The sequence below is a fragment of the Lepidochelys olivacea genome, assembly GCF_965140295.1.
Source record: "Lepidochelys olivacea isolate rLepOli2 genome assembly, chromosome: 1".
NCBI lineage: Eukaryota > Metazoa > Chordata > Testudines > Cheloniidae > Lepidochelys > Lepidochelys olivacea.
In genome coordinates this window covers 199,104,728-199,124,692 of record NC_140411.1, presented here as the reverse complement: position 1 = coordinate 199,124,692, position 19,965 = coordinate 199,104,728, and the positions used below count along the sequence as shown (strand labels likewise).

General features: G+C 43.9%; 1 protein-coding gene across 2 annotated transcripts in view; it reads right to left on the bottom strand.

Annotated features, from left to right (window-relative positions):
- Positions 1-19,965, bottom strand: part of IMPG2 (interphotoreceptor matrix proteoglycan 2) — a gene marked incomplete at both ends in the record, with an annotated part of 86,214 nt that overhangs the window by 61,373 nt on the left and 4,876 nt on the right. For both annotated transcript variants that reach the window (XM_084629426.1, XM_084629427.1), the window contains one exon: positions 4,002-4,168. In XM_084629426.1, the coding sequence (XP_084485552.1) occupies positions 4,002-4,168 (167 nt within the window). The remainder of the gene's footprint in view (positions 1-4,001; positions 4,169-19,965) is intronic.

Sequence of the window (19,965 nt, the reverse complement as noted above, 5' to 3'; positions counted from 1 at the left end):
TGCTGAGCTCCTGTGAGATGCTGACCACCATCAGAAGAAGTCAAGGGTGGGTATTAAGGTGCTCAGCATCTTGCATGAACAAGCTGTGACAGTCTGTACCCCTGTGTTCATCCCTTTCACAGGATTATGATAACTTTTGTACCAAGTATGCCTGGTGAGATATCATTTCAAAACTCATGACTGACTGATCATTATTGTCCTCGTAAAATATGTGTGGTAACATTGTATGTAAAGTCATAAGATTTCTCTGTATGGTATTAGGAGGACATATTCCAAGTCTGGGAAGCAGCCATAAACCAGTTCCCCAGAGACAAAAGGCTAGCTGATGCCTCAGCCAGGTGTCAACGAAATCAAATGGACCATCACCTGGTTAAACGTCAGCAAGAAAGAAGGTGTGACCAAAAAAATCTACATTTTGACAAAGAAACAACTTGTGGTTCCCATCCACACAGATTGTCTGTCACCTGAAGCCCAGCTGGAGAGACTTCTCAAAGAAGAGAAAGAACTATAAGAAGGGAGAGCAAAAGCTCCAAATTATTCCTCCCTTTCTCTTTGCCCACGGCATCCACAACAGCTAAAGAACAAAGGAAGTGGCATTGGACTGGGAGAAGGATCCTGACTGAAAGACGTTCAGCCAGTAAGACTGCTGAAGCATGTGGTGAGAGAGACCTTTGCTTTGAATTCACTCTAGGTTGTTAAGTTAGACATTAGTTCCATTTTACTTTTGTTTTTCTTGTAACCAATTCTGACTTTCATGCCTCATTACTTGTAGTCAATTAAAATCTATCCTTTTGTAGTTAATAAGCTTGTTTTATTGTTTTATCTAAACCAGAGTATTTGGATTGAAGTGTTTGGGAAACTCCATTTGGGATAACAGGATTTGTGCATATCATTTTCTTAATAAAATGATGGACTTTTTATGAGGTTATATTGTCCAGGAGAGAGCTGGGCAGTACAAGACACACATTTCTGTGGGAAAGTCTTGGACTGGGAGTTTGCTGGTGTCGCTCTGTAGTGTAATTCAAGAGTAACTGGCTACAGCACTCATACAGTGGAACTGGGAGTAATCTACATGCTGGACGCTGTGTGAGAGCAGATCAGGAGTGGCTGTTCTCACAACAAGGCAGTGTAAAAGGCACCCCAGGTTAGAGAACTCGAGGGATACAGCTGTTTATCAGTCCAGATTGTAGCCTAGCTTTGTCACACAAGCCCTATGAACATAACAGATGAAAGACAAAGGAGAGCAAATAATGGACAAGCGCAGCAAAAGAAAGCAGATTTACACAAATATCCTAAGGGTTTCATACACAACCTCCAACATCATCTCAGCTGGAGAAAAGGACAAGAGAAACAGGACACAACCCAGAGCTGTAGAAAGTCATCTAGGAGTCACGTAGACTTAGTTGGCCAATGACTCATGAAAGCCACACTATCCATTCAGGGATGAAGCAGCAACAATTAGGAGGGAAAATGTTCTTGAAAGTAAAGAGAATTATAAGGCGTATGTCTATGCAGACTAAAGTCCTCAGAGCCACCTTAAAACACATGCATTCTCTGAAAACTGATTGAAAATGGTAGGGTAGGGTTCCATGTTTATTTTATCACAATGATTTCTAGATCAAATGCTCAGGGGGAGCCATTTGGATGTACTGGGAAGGTAGGAGGCAGTGGGGAGCCATGTGGAAATTTCAGGGTGGAGCAAAGTAGTCCAAGAGCTTAGAAGTAAGTGGTAGATGGCAGCAATGGAAACAGAAACACTATGTGAGTGAGTGCATGTATGAGAGAGAGAGAATCACCCTTGTGTAGGAGAATGGACAACAAACAATTCAACCTAAATTAATTGCTGGACTTAAAGCAATTCATTCTTTAATGATTTCATATGTAATATTAAATACTCTATCCAAAACATTGAAGCAACAGTGGGGACTAAGATGCATCAGAATGTGCCTCCCTTTATGAGCTCACGAAAGCTTATGCTCAAATAAATTGGTTTGTCTCTAAGGTGCCACAAGTACTCCTTTTCTTTTTGCGAATACAGACTAACACGGCTGCTACTCTGAAACCTTCAACTCTATACCACCCATACCACTATAATACTTCAGGTAGTTCAACAATACACTCAAAATGTAAATAAAAAACTAACTCCCTTAAAATTTTCCATTAGAACTTCATTCATTATCTAGCTGCAAACTTTTCCAAGGATAACTGCAACACTACCAAATTTCTTACATGTTTATGAAGGTTAACAACAGGACTCTGCCAGCATCCATCTACAAAAACCAACACATGAGCACAGACAGAGGCACCATTAGCTGTAGTGCTGTTCAGGTTTATATCCCCTGTGGGTCAGTCACTAGCAAGTGACCATGACAAATACTTGAGCCGGTCTCATATTCTGACCAGCAGCGGAACACATACACACTAACCAACACGTTACGCATCTTATAGGCTTGTGTTCCTAAGAGTCCTCAAAGCCTACCCAAGCGTTAACTTACTCATTAGCACACACAAATCTCCAATCTTCAAAAGCAATGGAGATTTTTGGCTTTAAAAAGATCATAGAATCCACCATACATCTTAGAACAGCCTTCATCCTTAATGAACAACTGCTCTGTATGAAAGAAAAATGGCCTCTTATATTCCACCATCAACTCCCTTCAAAGAAGAAATATATGCCTGGACTGCAAAAACCATTTTAAGCAAACACTGTTATAGAGCCAGACATTGTACACATACAAACTTGCACGGGTTTAGTTAAACCCGTGCAAACCCTTGGGATGACATGCCGATTTGGTTTAAGAGTGGCTTGTTTCAGGTTAGTTTAAAGCAGTGCCAAACTGATTTAAGATAAAATTAAGCCTGGTTTAAACCAAAATAATCAGTGTTCACACAGGGGTTTGCACCAGTTTGGCTACAGTGGTTTATAGTCCCACCCTTAGTTAAATCTGTGCAAACTCTCCATGTAGACAAGGCCACAGACTCTCTAGGCAGGATATCGAGTCTAATGTCTACAAACACACACATTTGCAAATCATGTGCACGTGCATGTCTGAGTAGCAAATACGTGGTGACCGGAATGGCAGTATTGTCATTGTGCTGTTCAGCTTAGTAAGAGCAAGAATGCAACTGAGGCTCCTGCTCTGAAGTCCCAGGTGCCTACCACTTGAGCTGAAAGAAAACCTCTATTAGCTGTAGACAGCCGATGACAGGGGCGGGCAAACTACAGCCCGCGGGCCTGAGGGCTTTGGATCCAGCCTGCAGGATTGCCACCCCCATGGCTCCGCGAACCCTGCGCCGCTCCCAGAAGTGGCCGGCACCATGTCCCTGCAGCCCCTGGGGAGGCAGGGGGCAGAGGGCTCCACTCACTGCCCTCGCCTGCAGGCACCCGTGGCCAATGGGAGCTGCGGGGGGCCGCAGGGACGTGGTGCCGGAATGGCATGGGGCTAGGGCAGGCAGGGATCCTGCCTTAGTCCTGCTGTGCATTGCTGCCACCCCAGAGCCGCTCAAGGTAAGCGGTGCTGGGCTGGAGCCCACACCCCAAATCCCTCCTGCACCCCAACCCCTTGCCCTGAGCCCCTTCCTGCACACTGCACCCCCTCCCACACCCCAACCCCCTGCCCCAGCCCTACATTCATGGCCGTACATACAATTTCCCCACCCAGATGTGGCCCTCAGGCCTATGATAATCAGCTGAACAAGTCTGATTCCATCCAGTAGAAGGCAATGGTCCCACATACGCACTAGACAGGTCATTGCAGTGAATGGCACTGAGGTACTCATTAAAGCAAAATCCTCTGCATCATAATGTTTTGCTCTCCCTCAAATGAGCACAGTGCCTTATTTTCATAACACAGTACCTCTAAATTAATAATCCAGGCACCACAAAACTCAGACATGTACTTTTTTTTCATTGTCATTTGAAGTCGCACATTGGAGCATAACAATGCATGCTGGTTTCCTGAAAAAGATTTGGTAACCAGACCCCATCCTACTGCACTTACCTTCTTAATCAGGCTCTGGTGCTCTTCGGACTGACTGAAGTTTGTGCCCATTTCAAATATGCTCATAGTTCCTTCCTCACACAAACTCATCCAGTACTGATATTCTTCACGTGCTGGAAGTCTATCCCAGAATGTCTTGAAGACCTCCCAGACTGCTTCCTGGCACACTAGAAAAGCAGAAATACACAATATAAATACAAGGTGAAGGGTCTCTGTGGGTGTGGATAGCTATAGTTCTATTTTCTGAGTACTACACACTTTAATATGTATGAATTCTGCCTGCCTGTATGTGAGTGAGCAGGGTTTTGAGGGGGATTCAGAATGGAAGATCTTATGTATTAAAAGACACACATTGTTGCATCCCTAATAGAGACTTTATATTTGTTCTTACTTTGCTTGCTGTTCTCCTTAATCTAAAATAAAAGTCACATTGACATGCTGTGTTCTGGAAAATATAAACATCTCCAGTATTGCCAACTCCAAGTATTCAAAAATTAAGAGTAAGACCGTAGAAACCATGAAATTGGCTTAAAAAATAATTGATTTGCCTTCTGGTTTTTGAAACACTAAGGTTCACATTTGCAAGCTTTCACTGCAACCAAGAGAGCTAGAGACTTAAATTAAAGCTGAGGTTTGCATGTATTCACATGACTTCAGAGGCAGGCGCTTTAAGAAAAACACCAAGTTTCTCAAGAATAGGCAACACTGCATCTCTCACACTTCAGGGCCTCTTTAGTAAAGTGAAGTGAAGCAAATTGTCATATTCCCAAAACAGGCAGTCACTCCCATGATATATTTTCCATTCCAAAGTTCCAGAAAGAATTATACCTTTTCAGAAAAGCTGGAGGACATTTTCCATTGAAAACAAGCCCTATCAAAAATGAATATTTGCACATTTTGTAAAAAAAAAATAATTCAGTGCAAATTATTGATGAAAAAGTTAGCTTGGTTAATTATTTTGCATTTTTGCCTTTCAGTTTTTGCATCACCAATTTTGATTGACAGTTTAGTGTCATGGCAGAATTCCCCCCCTCACACCCTCAAAATTGAGATTTCAATAACAATTGAAGGTTTCAAAATGGAAAAAACTTTCAATAGAAAAAATTCTGCAGAAAATTAAAATTTGGTCCATTTCTAACAGAATCATAGAATATCAGGGTTGGAAGGGACCTCAGGAGGTCATCTAGTCCAACCCCCTGCTCAAAGCAGGACCAATCCCCAATTAAATCATCCCAGCCAGGGCTTTGTCAACCCTGACCTTAAAAACTTCTAAGGAAGGAGATTCTACCACCTCCCTAGGTAATGCATTCCAGTGTTTCACCACCCTCCTAGTGAAAAAGTTTTTCCTAATATCCAACCTAAACCTCCCCCACTGCAACTTGAGACCATTACTCCTTGTCCTGTCCTCTTCTACCACTGAGAATAGTCTAGAACCATCCTCTTTGGAACCACCTCTCAGGTAGTTGAAAGCAGCTATCAAATCCCCCCTCATTCTTCTCTTCTGCAGACTAAACAATCCCAGTTCCCTCAGCCTCTCCTCATAAATCATGTGTTCCAGACCCCTAATCATTTTTGTTGCCCTTCGCTGGACTCTCTCCAATTTATCCACATCCTTCTTGAAGTGCGGGGCCCAAAACTGGACACAGTACTCACCAATGTTGAACAGAGGGGAACGATCACGTCCCTCGATCTGCTCGCTATGCCCCTACTTATACATCCCAAAATGCCATTGGCCTTCTTGGCAACAAGGGCACACTGTTGACTCATATCCAGCTTCTCGTCCACTGTCACCCCTAGGTCCTTTTCCGCAGAACTGCTGCCTAGCCATTCGGTCCCTAGTCTGTAGCGGTGCACTGGGTTCTTCCGTCCTAAGTGCAGGACCCTGCACTTATCCTTGTTGAACCTCAGATTTCTTTTGGCCCAATCCTCCAATTTGTCTAGGTCCCTCTGTATCCTATCCCTGCCCTCCAGCGTATCTACCATTCCTCCTAGTTTAGTATCATCCGCAAATTTGCTGAGAGTGCAATCCACACCATCCTCCAGATCATTTATGAAGATATTGAACAAAACCGGCCCCAGGACTGACCCTTGGGGCACTCCACTTGATACCGGCTGCCAACTAGACATGGAGCAATTGATCACTACCCATTGAGCCCGACAGTCTAGCCAACTTTCTATCCACCTTATAGTGCATTCATCCAGCCCATACTTCTTTAACTTGCTGACAAGAATACTGTGGGAGACCGTGTCAAAAGCTTTGCTAAAGTCAAGAAACAATACATCCACTGCTTTCCCTTCATCCACAGAACCAGTAATCTCATCATAGAAGGCGATTAGATTAGTCAGACATGACCTTCCCTTGGTGAATCCATGCTGACTGTTCCTGATCACTTTCCTTTCGTGTAAGTGCTTCAGGATTGATTCCTTGAGGACCTGCTCCATGATTTTTCCGGGGACTGAGGTGAGGCTGACTGGCCTGTAGTTCCCAGGATCCTCCTTCTTCCCTTTTTTAAAGATGGGCACTACATTAGCCTTTTTCCAGTCATCCGGGACTTCCCCTGTTCGCCACGAGTTTTCAAAGATAATGGCCAATGGCTCTGCAATCACAGCTGCCAATTCCTTTAGCGCTCTCGGATGCAACGCATCCAGCCCCATGCTTTTCTAAATAGTCCCTAACCACTTCTTTCTCCACAGAGGGCTGGCCACCTACTCCCCATGCTGTGATGCCCAGCGCAGCAGTCTGGGAGCTGACCTTGTTCGTGAAGACAGAGGCAAAAAAAGCATTGAGTACATTAGCTTTTTCCACATCCTCTGTCACAAGGTTGCCTCCCTCATTCAGTAAGGGGCCCACACTTTCCTTGGCTTTCTTCTTGGTGCCAACATACCTGAAGAAACCCTTCCTGTTACTCTTAACATCTCTTGCTAGCTGCAGCTCCAGGTGCAGCAGGCATAGTGTTAGTGGGTGGCACTTTGTTGCTGGAGGCAGTGCGTACTGGACAAGAGAGGGAAGGAAGGATGAGCCAGTGGTTTGGGCACTAATTTGGGACTCAGGGGACCCAGACTCATTTTCCTGATCTCCAGTGTCTTCCTGTGCGACTTGAGCAACTTACTTAGTCTCTCTAGTCCTCAGTTCCCCATCTGTGAAATGGACATGATGGCACTTCCCTACTTCACAGGTGTATTGTGAGTATCATACATAGAGGTTGTGAGAAACTCACATACTTTGGTAATGTAAGTCATTTAAGTACTAGTTCAACAGAGGTTCAGGTCACTTGAAGTTGTGAAAGACTCATGTCTCTTCTCATTGTGAAGTTGTGAAAGACTCACGTCAATTGTGTGACTGACTTAAAATAAATATCGGAAGTTATCATTGTGTTAATGGCTACTGAAAAGCAGGGCTAGAATCATGAGATGAAAATGTGATGTGCTTAAAAAAGTAAAGAGCTATTTTAACATTACTGTATGTATGTACTGCCAAAGGGCTGACTCTGAGCTGTAAGCTGAGAAGGTTTGTGACCACAAGGGTAAAGTCTCTTCCAGTACTGTACGTGCTCTAATCTCTCTCTGTTTTCCAGTCAGAGCAGTTGGTCACATAATGCTCATGCAAGGACCCCTCTTTGACCCAGGATAAATGGAGGAGAGAGATTTATGGGATTTTCCTCCACTAGCTATATACAGTAGTTTGGCAGAGAAATGCTTCGCTTTCAGGGAAAGTCTGACATACTCAGCCAGGACCTATAGGGAACTGACCTTGAATCTTTCTTAAGTCATTTTCTTCAAGCAGCTTAAAAAAAACCTCTCTGTGCTGCCAAGCTCCAAAACTTGATGACGATTACCTCCGGGTGTCAGATGCTCTTTGGGTTAAACACATTGCACTTGTTTAACTAAGAATTTATAAGGTATGTCGTCTTTCAGAGATATTGCTGGTAAATTTTTATATGTATGTTATGTCTTCTAGTGAAGACTGCCTCATATCTGTTGTCATGCCTATGCAAAAATCAGTCAATTTTTGCTTAGGTTGAAGGGCAAATTGAGAGAAGTGGCACTTAATTTTATCTATTCATAAGTAAAAATGGCAAATGTACATATATATTTTGAAAATTGTATATATTTGATTTTGCATGTCACTTGTCTTCTTAGATAGCAAACTCTTTGGTGGGCAGAGACCACCATAGGGCCAGGATCCTGACTGGGACCTCTGGGCACTATCACAGTTCAAACCATCACCACTAACCTCTGCAATGTTTCCTCCCACTCTCCTCTAGATGTGAGGGTTTAGGAAAGGCCTGAGATCAGCCTCAAATCCAGAACACTATTTTAATACCACAGGATAGAAGTAACTCTACTTGATTTCACTGGGAGTTATTCGTATCTTATGGAGGTGCATAGGGCCCTCCTAGGTATCCAGTGCAGTGTAGTACCTAGCCTACTCCGATTCCAAATAACTGGGATGAGTTTTCAAACAGGCTGTAATTGTGACATGAAACAGATGCAAGCTGAAGTGCAACAACACATCTCTTGCAAATCTTTGCAGAGACTCTGTCTGACCCCACAAGGTTTTCAAACAGCAACAGACCAAGTACTGGCTGCCCAGATGCAAGTAATAACTAGCAGTAATAATCCCAGGCAGTTTTTTTTTACAGTCTTAAATATGTCTAATCTCATTTTTAAAATTAATTTGATCAACAGCATTTCCCCTGATTACAAGCTGCTGCAGCATGCACATTTGCTCCCAATCAGCTCCTGTTAGATTAGGGATTTGTTGTGTGTCCTTTCAATTAGAATTAGTCACTCCCCCACCAACCCTGAATCCCAATCTCACAGGTGCTGTGCCATCTGTGGGTTCTGATGCCATTAACCAAATTTAGCCGGAAAATATGGTCACATTTTTTTGTGGAGGAGGGAAAGGGATGGGGAGTCAAATTCTCCCCTCATTTATACCAAGTCACCTCCAACGAAATCAATGATATATGGGGGTAACTGGGCAGGAGAGGGAATTTGGCCTGTTGTTGAAAAAACACTATTGCATATCTTGATTTGTTATACATTAACTAATACTTATCTAACAAAGCAGAGAAGACCCTCACTTTGCTGACACTACTGACACTATTTAGAATCCATAGGTCTGTTGACAAGAAATTATTTCTGGCTCCTAAATAGTCTGATGAGAATTCACTCATGTGACCCTGTGGATTTGGGGAGGGATAAAAATCTTGGACAAACTTATACTGCGATTTCCATTGGTGTTCATTCCAACACTACAGCTGTATGTGCTGACCGCCAACCTAAACAAACTAGTCATTCTGCCACGCATGTTCCCACTGAGTAGTAATTTATTCTGCAAATTACCCTATTTACTTAAATGGGTCAAATTGCAAAGTAAGGGGCTACTTTCTAATTCCGGATAACTGGACCCCTGAGGCGCCGCCCCGTCTCACCCCTCCCCAAAGGCCATGCCCCTTGCCCCTCCCCCCAAGACTCCCCAAAAAGTACAGAAGCATTTTTATGTATAAGAATCCCTCCTGTCTGCCTTTCCCTCGCCCTAAGTATTCTGTACACTGCACAACTTAATGAAAAAAAATTAAAATATAATAAAACCTAAAAAACTACCCTTTTCAAATTCAAAGGAGATAAAAGCAAATGAGGTAGGAGACCAAAAATGGAAAATAGGAGTTTAGGAAAAGATAAAGACATGGCCAACAGTCTTCATAATTAAAAACCCACCTTTAAAGCAAAAGACTTGAGCCCTGTCTACATTGGCAAGTTTCTGCACAGTAAAGCGGCTTCCTGCGGTGTAACTCCCGAGGTGCACACGCTGCCACGCCACTTAGTGCGCAGAAACTGTGCAGTTGCAGTGCTATAAAAAAACCACCCCGACGAGAGGCGTACAGCTTTCTACGCTGGGGCTACAGCGCTGCAGTGCCAATGTAGACACCCAGGTAGATTACAGCGCTGTGACTGGCCTCCGGGAGGTGTCCCACAATGCCTGTTCTCACCTCTCTGGTCATCGGTTGGAACACTCTTGCCCTGCCCTCAGGTGACCGTCAGCCCCACCCCGTAAATTCCTTGCAAATTTTGAAAGCCCCCTTCCTGTTTGCTCGGTGACGTGTGCAGTGGTCTCAGCGCATCTTTCCAGGTGACCAAGCCTGCTGCACGCACCGGGCGATCCCCCACTTGGAGCAATGCCGAGCTGCTGGACCTCATCAGCACTTGGGGAGAGGAGGCTGTCCAGTCCCAGCTGCGCTCCAGCCATAGGAATTACGATACCTAAGGACAGATTTCACGATGCATGACAGAAAGGGGCCATGACCGGGACACATTGCAGCGCAGGATCAAAGTGAAGGAGCTGTGTAAGGCCTACCACAGGGCACAGAAGGCAAACTGCTGCTCCGGTGCTGCACCCACAAGCTGCCGGTTCTACAAAGAGCTGGATGCAATACCCAGTGGTGACCCCACCTCCACTGCGAAGACTTCTGTGGATACTTCGGGGGCTCACATGCCAGTCGAGAGTGGACTGAGACAGGAGGAGGAAATCTTGGACGAGAATGTGGAGGGGGACCCAGAGGCAGAGGATGACTCGGTCAGAGATGCATGCAGACAGGAGCTCTTCTCTACCCCAGAGAAGCCTAGCCAGTCACGGCTGCCGGATGTCGGTGAAGCGCAAACAGGAGAGGAGGCCCCTGGTAAGTGGATTTGATTTTGGAAATCGCTGAAGCAAGTTGTTGGGGGCAGGAGGGTTGCAGAAAGCAGACTTGTCTCGCACCGCATGCCTAGTCTGAGTGGCAAAACAGGCTATTGATTGACTCCCTCACTTCACAGGAATCTCCCACAGAGATCTCCAGGAAACTCTCGTGGAGATACTGGGCAATCCGCTTCCACAGATTCCTCGGTAGAGCTGCTTTGTTTCTTGCCCCATTAACAGTAACTTTCCCACATCACTGTGCCATCACGAGGCGGGGGGGGGGGTGGGACGGGACACACCATTGCTGCACACAGGCGAGCCGCATAAGGTCCAGGGCGGAAGCCGTAGTCTTGGAGAAGACCCTCCATTGATTCCCTGCTCACACTCAACAGCGAGATATCTTCTATAATGATCACATCCTGTGGAAAGTGTGGGGACAGGATTGATTACAGTGCTGGCTCTCCCCAAGAGCCATGTGCCCAGTGTACAGCAGGGTCCGGGAAGAGCTATTTACCCTGCCCCTGCAGCTACTCACCATTTTGGGGGTCTTGTGCGAGTACTGGCTGTGTTTTAAAGCACTGAATCTGTGGTGTTTGTGTTGCAAACAATACTGCTTCTGTAAAATGTTGCATTTAAACTTCACAGAGATGACCTTGGGAGCCCAACCTCCCTCTTTGTTATCAGAGGTTGAATGGCTGTGCAGAATGAGAAAGCAGCCAAGAACTAAGGTGGACTTTATGTGTGAGGTTATGATGCACTCCACCACCGAGAAACAGGAATTGAAGGAGTGGCGGGATAGCGAGAAGAGGGACCAAAAGGAGAACGCAGCATGCCAGAATGAAGCCACGGAGTGGCTCTTAAACATTATGGAGCACCAAGCAGACATGCTCCAGGCGATACTAACTCTTCAAACTGAGCAGCTCCGTGCCCACCGTCCCTTGCGGCCGCTGTCACAAAACTCTTCCCCATGCTCCCCCCAGACACCAACACCACACGGATATCAACATTCTGGCTCCAGTCTATACCTGCGGCATTCCACTCCTCCCCTCTCACAGTGCAGCTCTGCACTACCCACTGCACTCCACACCCGTCCCTCTGCAGTTTGGCCCTGCTGAAGTACAGTACCCGCTGCACTGTACTCCAAAGGAAAAGGTTGGGTATGATCCCTGGACATATGTAAATCTTTAGCCGTTCCGGGACCCCACCTCCTCCTGGGACCTTCCCTTCCTCCATCTCCCTCACTGCTGATGCTATTTTTTTTTATTTGACTCTCTCCTCCGGTTGTTGTCTTTTAATAAAAATTGTGTTGGTTTGAAAGCAATCTTTATTCTATGAATTGAAAGCAAAAAGAGCCCTGCAAAGCAACATACAATTCTGTTAAACCAACATACTGCATCGTCTGCACCAGTCACCTCCTAGCATTACAAGCACTGCACTGCCGAGCATAGCAACAAATATTTGTGGCTTTCAGCTTCAAATTGCTGCCTCAAAGCATCCCTGATCGTTATGGCCCCGCGCTGTGCCCCTCTAATAGCCCTGGTCTCTGGCTGTTCAAACTCAGCCTCCACTGCTGAGCCTTTTGACATAGCCTTACCAAAGGTTTTGTCTCACTTATTGCTCTTTACCGAGGGCCACATTCTGCCCTCACATGTGCAAGCCCAACTCCAGATGGCTTCAGTGGGAGTTGCCCATGCATATTGTAGGGAAAAAATAGGCACAAAGCAAACAAGGGCAGTGATCAAGCAATTGAATTAATTCAGGACTTCAACAGGGAGATGTTAACTGCCACTCAAACACCACTGATTAAACTGTAAACTGAATGGAGGAACACAATGAAAGAAGGCAACAGCAGTCAGTGCTTCTTAATCTTTTTGATACCAGGGACCAGCTTGCTGCCTTCCTAAACTGTGTCAGGGAGATCTCAGGAACATGCGCTACTCCACGGTCCAGTCATTGAGAAATACTGCTCTAAGTTAAAAGATTCCAAGCAGAAATTCGCTTACTCAATCAGAGGACCATAACGAATGGAAGCTTTCCTCATTAAGTGTTTAAACTGACACTTAATGAGGAAGCCTTCCCTTCTTGTTCACTTGGGGCCAAACAGAGACAAGATCTGAGGTGGGGTGAACCCAAATGGTTAGAAAAGGTATCAATCTAGTACCCATTAGCAGAGCATTCTGTTTTCATTTTTTTAAGTTTACAAAAGGATTCCCTCCCCCTCCCACCCGCTCTGGACACTGCTTACCCTGTACAAATCTTGAACCAAATCCTAAGAGGTGCCAAGCATCTGCAAATTCCCAGTGAAATCAATGGAAGCTGCATACGCTGAGCATCTCTCCGAATTTAATCCTTTATGAAAAGCAGCCACCACTCATGCATTGCAATCACTCTGCAAAATGCAGCATCACAACCATTTGATATTGTCCTCTTCCTGTATGTTGCATCTAATACTATGAATGAGAATTCGAGTATCTGAGTACCTCAAACATTAATGTATTTATCCTCACAACACCACTGTGAGCTAGGGAAGTGCTATCATCCCCATTTTACAGAAGGGAAATTGAGGCTCACAGAGATTCAGTGACTTGCCCCAGGTCCCACCAGAAGTCTGTGGCAGGGCCAGGTACTGAACATACTGCAAATCCCAGTCCTGTGCCTTAACCTCAAGCTTCCTCCTTTCCATCCACATTTTCAAGACTTTCTGGGACAATATTATGCCAACATTCATATCAAAGTTCATTGTTGAAATCAAAGCCATTTAGAGATTTGAATGCAAAAAGCAGCTCAGATGGCTGAACTTCTTAGTTGTTGCCAACACCAGTTGCCAAGCCACCTTTTAAAATGTGAAGTAAAATAAAGAAAGAGAAGTCTGCTCATACACCAAGGCCGTGAATGAAAAGCTTAGTCAGGAATGAAGTTCTACAAATGAGTTGTGAATCCCTGAAAAACCAGGTGTCATAAATATAAAGGGAAGGGTAAACACCTTTAAATCCCTCCTGGCTAGAGGAAAAACCCTTTCACCTGTAAAGGGTTAAGAAGCTAGGATAACCTTGCTGGCACCTGACCAAAATGACCAATGAGGAGACAAGATACTTTCAAAGCTGGAGGTGGGGGGGGGAGAAACAAAGGCTCTCTCTTTGGTGTTGCCTTTGGCAGGACCAGAGCAGGAATGCAGGTCAGAACTCCTGTAAAAAGTCAGTAAGTAATCTAGCTAGATATGCATTAGATTCTGTTTTGTTTAAATGGCTGAGAAAACAAGCTGTGCTGAATGGAATGGATATTCCTGTTTTTGTGTCTTTTTGTAACTTAAGGTTTTGCCTAGAGGGATTTTCTATGTTTTGAATCTGATTACCCTGTAAGGTATCTACCATCCTGATTTTTCAGAGGTGATTCTTTTACTTTTTCTTCAATTAAAATTCTTCTTTTAAGAACCTGCTTTTTCATTGTTCTTAAGATCCAAGGGTTTGGGTCTGTGTTCACCTAAGCAAATTGGTGAGGATTTTTATCAAGCCTTCCCTAGGAAAGGGGGTGTAGGGTTTGGGAGGATTTTGGAGGGAAAGACGTTTCCAAGCGGGTTATATATTTGTTAGATGCTTGGTGGTGGCAGCAATAAAGTCCAGGGGCAAAAGGTAAAATAGTTTGTACCTTGGGGAAGTTTTAACTTAAGCTGGTAAAAATAGGCTTAGGGGTTTTTTCATGCAGGTCCCCACATCTGTACCCTAGAGTTCAGAGTGGGGAAGGAACCTTGACACCAGGGTATCAACAGAAATGCTGACACCACTTCAGATGTAGTGACACTGCCAGAAAGCATTCGAGTACAAATGCTACCCCTCAGCACAAATGGAAATAGCTCACCCATCTGGCTAGTTCCTGCAGTCTTCATTAGTCCTTGCCCTGGAAAAACATTCACTAGACTTGTGTGGGACAAGTCACAGTAGTTAGCTCCATGCCTGGTGGTGTTTGCAGGATCAGCTCCGGGAGGAGACAGGATTTCTGATCCACCCCCCTTAATCCCTAGCAGATGATACTGATTAAAACCATCACTAAATCAAGACTAGTCTTTCAAGGCAGTTAAAAAAAGAGGCTAGAAGTTGTATGTGGGTGGAAAGGGAAGCTTCTACGGGAAATGGCTTCCATCCATACCTGGTGATGGTAATTCAGAACTCTTGAAAGAGAGAGAAAATATTAAAATAATAATACTTTGCCCTTCTATAGCTCCCTTCATCCAAAGAACTCAAAGCACTTTACAAACCTTAATGACTAAAGCCTTATACAGCATTTCTGCTAAGGAAGTATTACTCTCCCTATTTTACAGGGAGGCAATGAGAAGGGAAACTGAGGCAATGAGCGGCTGTGTGACTCTAGTAAATCACACAGCAAATCAGTGGCAGAGCCAGGAATGGCAATCAGATAGCCTGTCCTAGCCTCTCTCTCAAAATGGAGGTCTTACATTTATATAGCATCTTTTATCCACAAGGAGTGCTTCAAAAATCATTTAATGCACCACTGAACTACAGCCCAGCTAGAAGGGGAACAACCAGTTCACTGTACTGAGGGAAAAAGCAGGAATTTTTGCTCAGGACACTGGTGCAAACTCGCACGCCAATGAATAAAAGTTCCAGGGGCTCTTAATGTCCACACAGAGCCGACAGGGCCTTGGTTTTAAAGGCTGCATCAGAAAACCACGTGAAACTCAACAGATCTAGTGTGGAAGGAGGAAGCTCAAACTGCCAGGATTCTAACCTGGGGTGAAGAAGTCCAGATGTTTCAAACCTGATGCTTACACCAGTGTGCGTACGTAAATACTTAGCATTTTTACGATACATTTCACCTGTAGAACTCAAAGCCCCTAACAAAGGCAGTTAAATGTTACTATCTCCATTTCACAGGGAAAACCGAGGCATAGAGGTGACACAGTACGTCAATGGTAGAACCAGAAACCCTGGCTTTCAGCCACTGCCCTATTCATTGAGACATATCGCATGTCAATACATCAGGCTGCATTGCTGCCTATCAGTAGTCACAAGAAAAAATAAATTTACAACTAACAAAGATCAAGCGACTTCCTAATCTTCCTCCCCTCAATTTCTCTGATGGAAAATATTTCTCCTGAGAAGTTTTACATCCAGTTTAAGAGGGCATGGACACAGCCAAATCTTTTGGAGGGGGAAAAAAGTCTTTGTTTAAAATTCCCTTCCCGGCAAGCTGCACTGTTCTTTTGAAAATAACCATTTAAGACTTCCATGTGACCCTCTGTATGAAATCCTGTGTTGAAACTTTGCCCGTAACATGCCCCTCGCCCATCCGTATGGGACGCACTAATTCCCAAGGAACTGTGTCTTTGGCTCTGCTTTTAGCATTTATCTTTCAGAAGAGAAAGAGTCACTTAGCCTATTACATCTCACTTGATATGCAGGGATTTGTTAGGTTAACAGGAGGAACAACATATGACAGTATTGAACACCTAGTTGGGGGTGGGGTAGCTTGCTGGTCATTTGTGTAAGTGGGCAGTGCTGGAGTTTTATCCCCATTTAATCCCATTAGTGCCTCTTAAGAGTCGAATCGTGTACGGTTGGCTAGGAATTCTGAATCAGGCAGGATAGTCTATTCTGAAGCAGCAGGATGCCAATATCTTCTCTTTTTGCTTCTGCGGAACTGCATGGCTCCTGCTGTGATGATGTGAGACCAGGGCCGGCTCCAGGCACCAGCTTTCCAAGCAGGTGCTTGGGGAAGCATTTAGAAGGGGGCGGCAATCCGAGTCCCGCAGCGGCAATTCGGCGGCAGCAGCTCTGCCGCTCTTCCCGCCATGGCGGCTTTCGGTGGCAGCTGCTTGGGGCAGCAAAATTGGTAGAGCAGCCCCTGTGTGAGACTGAGGGTCATAGTAATAAAAAGAATGACTGACACTTCTAAGGTACGTCTCATCCAAAGGTTTCATTAACACTTGCCAAACAGATTATAATATGTATATATGCATACACACACAGATCCCTTCCTCTGCTGTTGAAATGTGTACGGGGTTGGACATGGCAACCTTTAAACAGCACACAGCAACAATTAAAGATAGAATTCACAATAATAGCAGCACTAAGTCTTTAAAGAGCACACACCCCACCTCCATACAGCATTTCAGTGCAAAGAGAAAAATCTCTCTGGAGAAAAAGGAGCTTTTTAGCTGCACTTGCTAATACCTAAGATCTCAGATGAAGGAGAGGCTGAACCAGTGCTTCCATCACAAACCCCAGAATATGTTCTCTTAAATCAGCCATGAAAATTTGCTTGGCTGGAAACAATGCAGAAAAGGGCTAAGCAGGGAATGAATGATGCACTGATGTACTAAATTAGCCCCTTTGTTTAATTAAAATGCCTTTTATCATCTTTGGCCACTCAGTAAGGTTCATTAGTTTTGTATTTAAAGCTACTTCTGTTCACCTTTAGTTAAGGTTTGAGTAACAAGTTGAAACTTCAGCCTCTCTGTTAGGGTATTTCAATCAAACAGACTCTTAGTTTTATTTTTGTAGTTCAATACTAATAATTATTACTGAAATCATTTAATCATTAAAATCCTTTTATTTTAATAAGAGATAGTCCTGAATCAAAACTTGACCATCCCGAACTTTGAGGGGGGAAGGTTTTTCAAAATCCAAACCATGATCCAAATTTATAGCACCAATCCCAAATAACTTTGGATCTGAACCTACTCAAACTTGGGAAGAAGAGGGTCATAATCTCGATCCACATCTAAATGTTGATGGTTCAGTCCTACCTCTGGAATAACCAAAGCCACTGGCCATAAATATGGATAAAATCCCTAGGATTCATTCCTCTAAGGAACACTTTTCTTTCTCAAGTACAGCATTGAAAATCACCTCCAACTCCTTCATTAACAACTGTTATGCCCAATATATTGACTAATTCCTTCTTCTGTGATCAGTACTTTTAGATAATGTATCTTAAGCACAGGCTGGCAAGCACAGACCTGATAGGAAGACCGTATACCACTCTGGCCATCTGAAAGTTCACATTAGGAGAAGTGCTTTTGTCCTAAGGAATAAACTCTGAAATGTATATGAGCATACAGAACCAGATTGCGTATGGCCCTCCGTGGGAGAAGAATACACAAGGAACTTTGGAGCCTGCACAGGAAAGGCAGCCACCACCACAGTGCTTAAGCTCAGACATCCCAAAGAGAGAGAAAGAATTTGGTACTGGTGAATGGTGCCAGGCTGACAGTGCTGGCAACCAGAATCTTATATTTACCCACTGTGCAGGTACAGCACAGGGCATAGCAGTGAAAGCTTCCCCGTGCTGCCTTAACCCTAATTCCATTTACACCACCAGTTCAATTGGCTGATCCAATGCTTGGCCTCTCTACTGAGACTGGCAAACAACGCTGCCCATTTGTGCTGGTTGTGGTGAGTTTTGTGAGGAAGTGGAGAGAGACCATGCAACATCCAACAGATGGCAACAATTTTCAGTTAACACTACACCTGGGCTATATCTCATTACCAATCCCCTGACCTATAAGCACTAACATTATTTTCATTATGTTTCATGGTACATTCATGATTTGAACTTTACACTCTTAGGCTTCCACCAAGTCAGTCTTGTCAATGTGCATCCCAGTGCTGCCCAGTGGACACTGATCTTCTGTTCCTTTAAACATTAATTTGATTGCAAACTACTGCCAGATCACATGAACCTTCCAGCAGCAAAGAAATTAATCTTAAAAGAGCACGAGTTAATAATCCCACCCATATACTCATAGAGGGCCTGATTCTGTGATATGTCAAGTGCCTTTAACTCCCATGTCAGCACCTGTTGCATTTTGATTTCACAAACACCCCTTTATCCATGTCTAGAAGCTCAGCAGTTGGCAGGATCAAACCCAAACTGTGTATCCATATCAACTCTCCAAGTATTCATAAGTATCTACTAGACCTTGAACTTAACTCTTCTGTTACATGTTCAGATATCACAGTGATAAACATGATAGAAATCTCTAGATAGACTTGCTTCCATCTGGAAATACTCTTTTTTTAAAAAGGCTCTTTATGACTATCACTACAAAGAGCACAGAGGGGTATAAAGCACTAAGGGGTGTAGAGGCAGTAAGAACCCTAGATTGGTCAGGCGGTGCGGCTAATGAAAGTAAAAAAAATGCTAACTGCTAAATGCTGCTAAATGCTAATGCTAAATGCTATTGCAAGTAGTGGGTTGTTTTGAGATTTAGGTGTGAGATTAGAGTGACTACAGCACTGGACTGAAACACAGAAGACCTGGCATGTATTTCTGGCTCTGTCACTAACCTGCTTTGATGACCTTGAACAAGTCACTTCCTCCCTGAACCTAGCTTGCTTCTCCCACGCTGTGCATCCTTCCCTTTTAGACTGTCAGCTCCTCAGACACTCTTACTATGGAGAAGTACAGCACAGTACAATGATGCCTGTAATCTTAGATGGACCGCTTGGTATTCCTAGACTGCTAATAATAATGGATTTGAAAATGCAGACATAATTAAGTTTAGAGAATACTGATTTTCTATATGCCCCATTCAGTTTCACTGTGAATTTTTCATGTTTCATGCTATATTTTTAGCACCTTGTGTTGTTCTCTATGTGAACTACAGGAGGTCTAACACCAGGTGTCACATCATGCATTTGATCTGAAAGTAGAATTTTCCCATAAAAAGTAACGGGGAAGTTCTATTTAAAAATCTCCATGGAGTGATCTAGTCACAAGAAATGATCATTCAGCTTGTAGCCTATAACAAAAACACCTAAGAGGCAGTCTCTACTTCAAGCATAGGCAACCTCAGCAGCCCTCACAAATTTACAGAAGCCAGTAAAACTGGAAGCCTTAAGACTGCATTAGGCAAACAAATAAGGAATCCTGGTTGGAAGATGCCTTTATAAAATTAAAAGAAATAGCTAAATATATTCCTAAGTATGTTCCCTTCTAAAGTAGATACAGATAGAATGAGTACGACCTGGAAAACAGTCACATCAGCACTAATTCTTTGAGTATGGTTTAAAAAAAAAAATTGATGTTAAAGTGACAATTGACTTCTTCCTCCATTGTAGCAGTATTGACTTTTATGGTGGTCCATGTGCAACTAAAGAATTACCTTTATTGGAATACCCCTTTAGATAAAAAAAAATATAGGAGGAAAGAATATCTTGATGACTATGGTCACGCCCAATACTCAGGGGACTGATATGTTGAGAAAGAAGGCACTTTACAGGACTGACAAAATAACAATGGTTAAAACATAAAGATATGAAT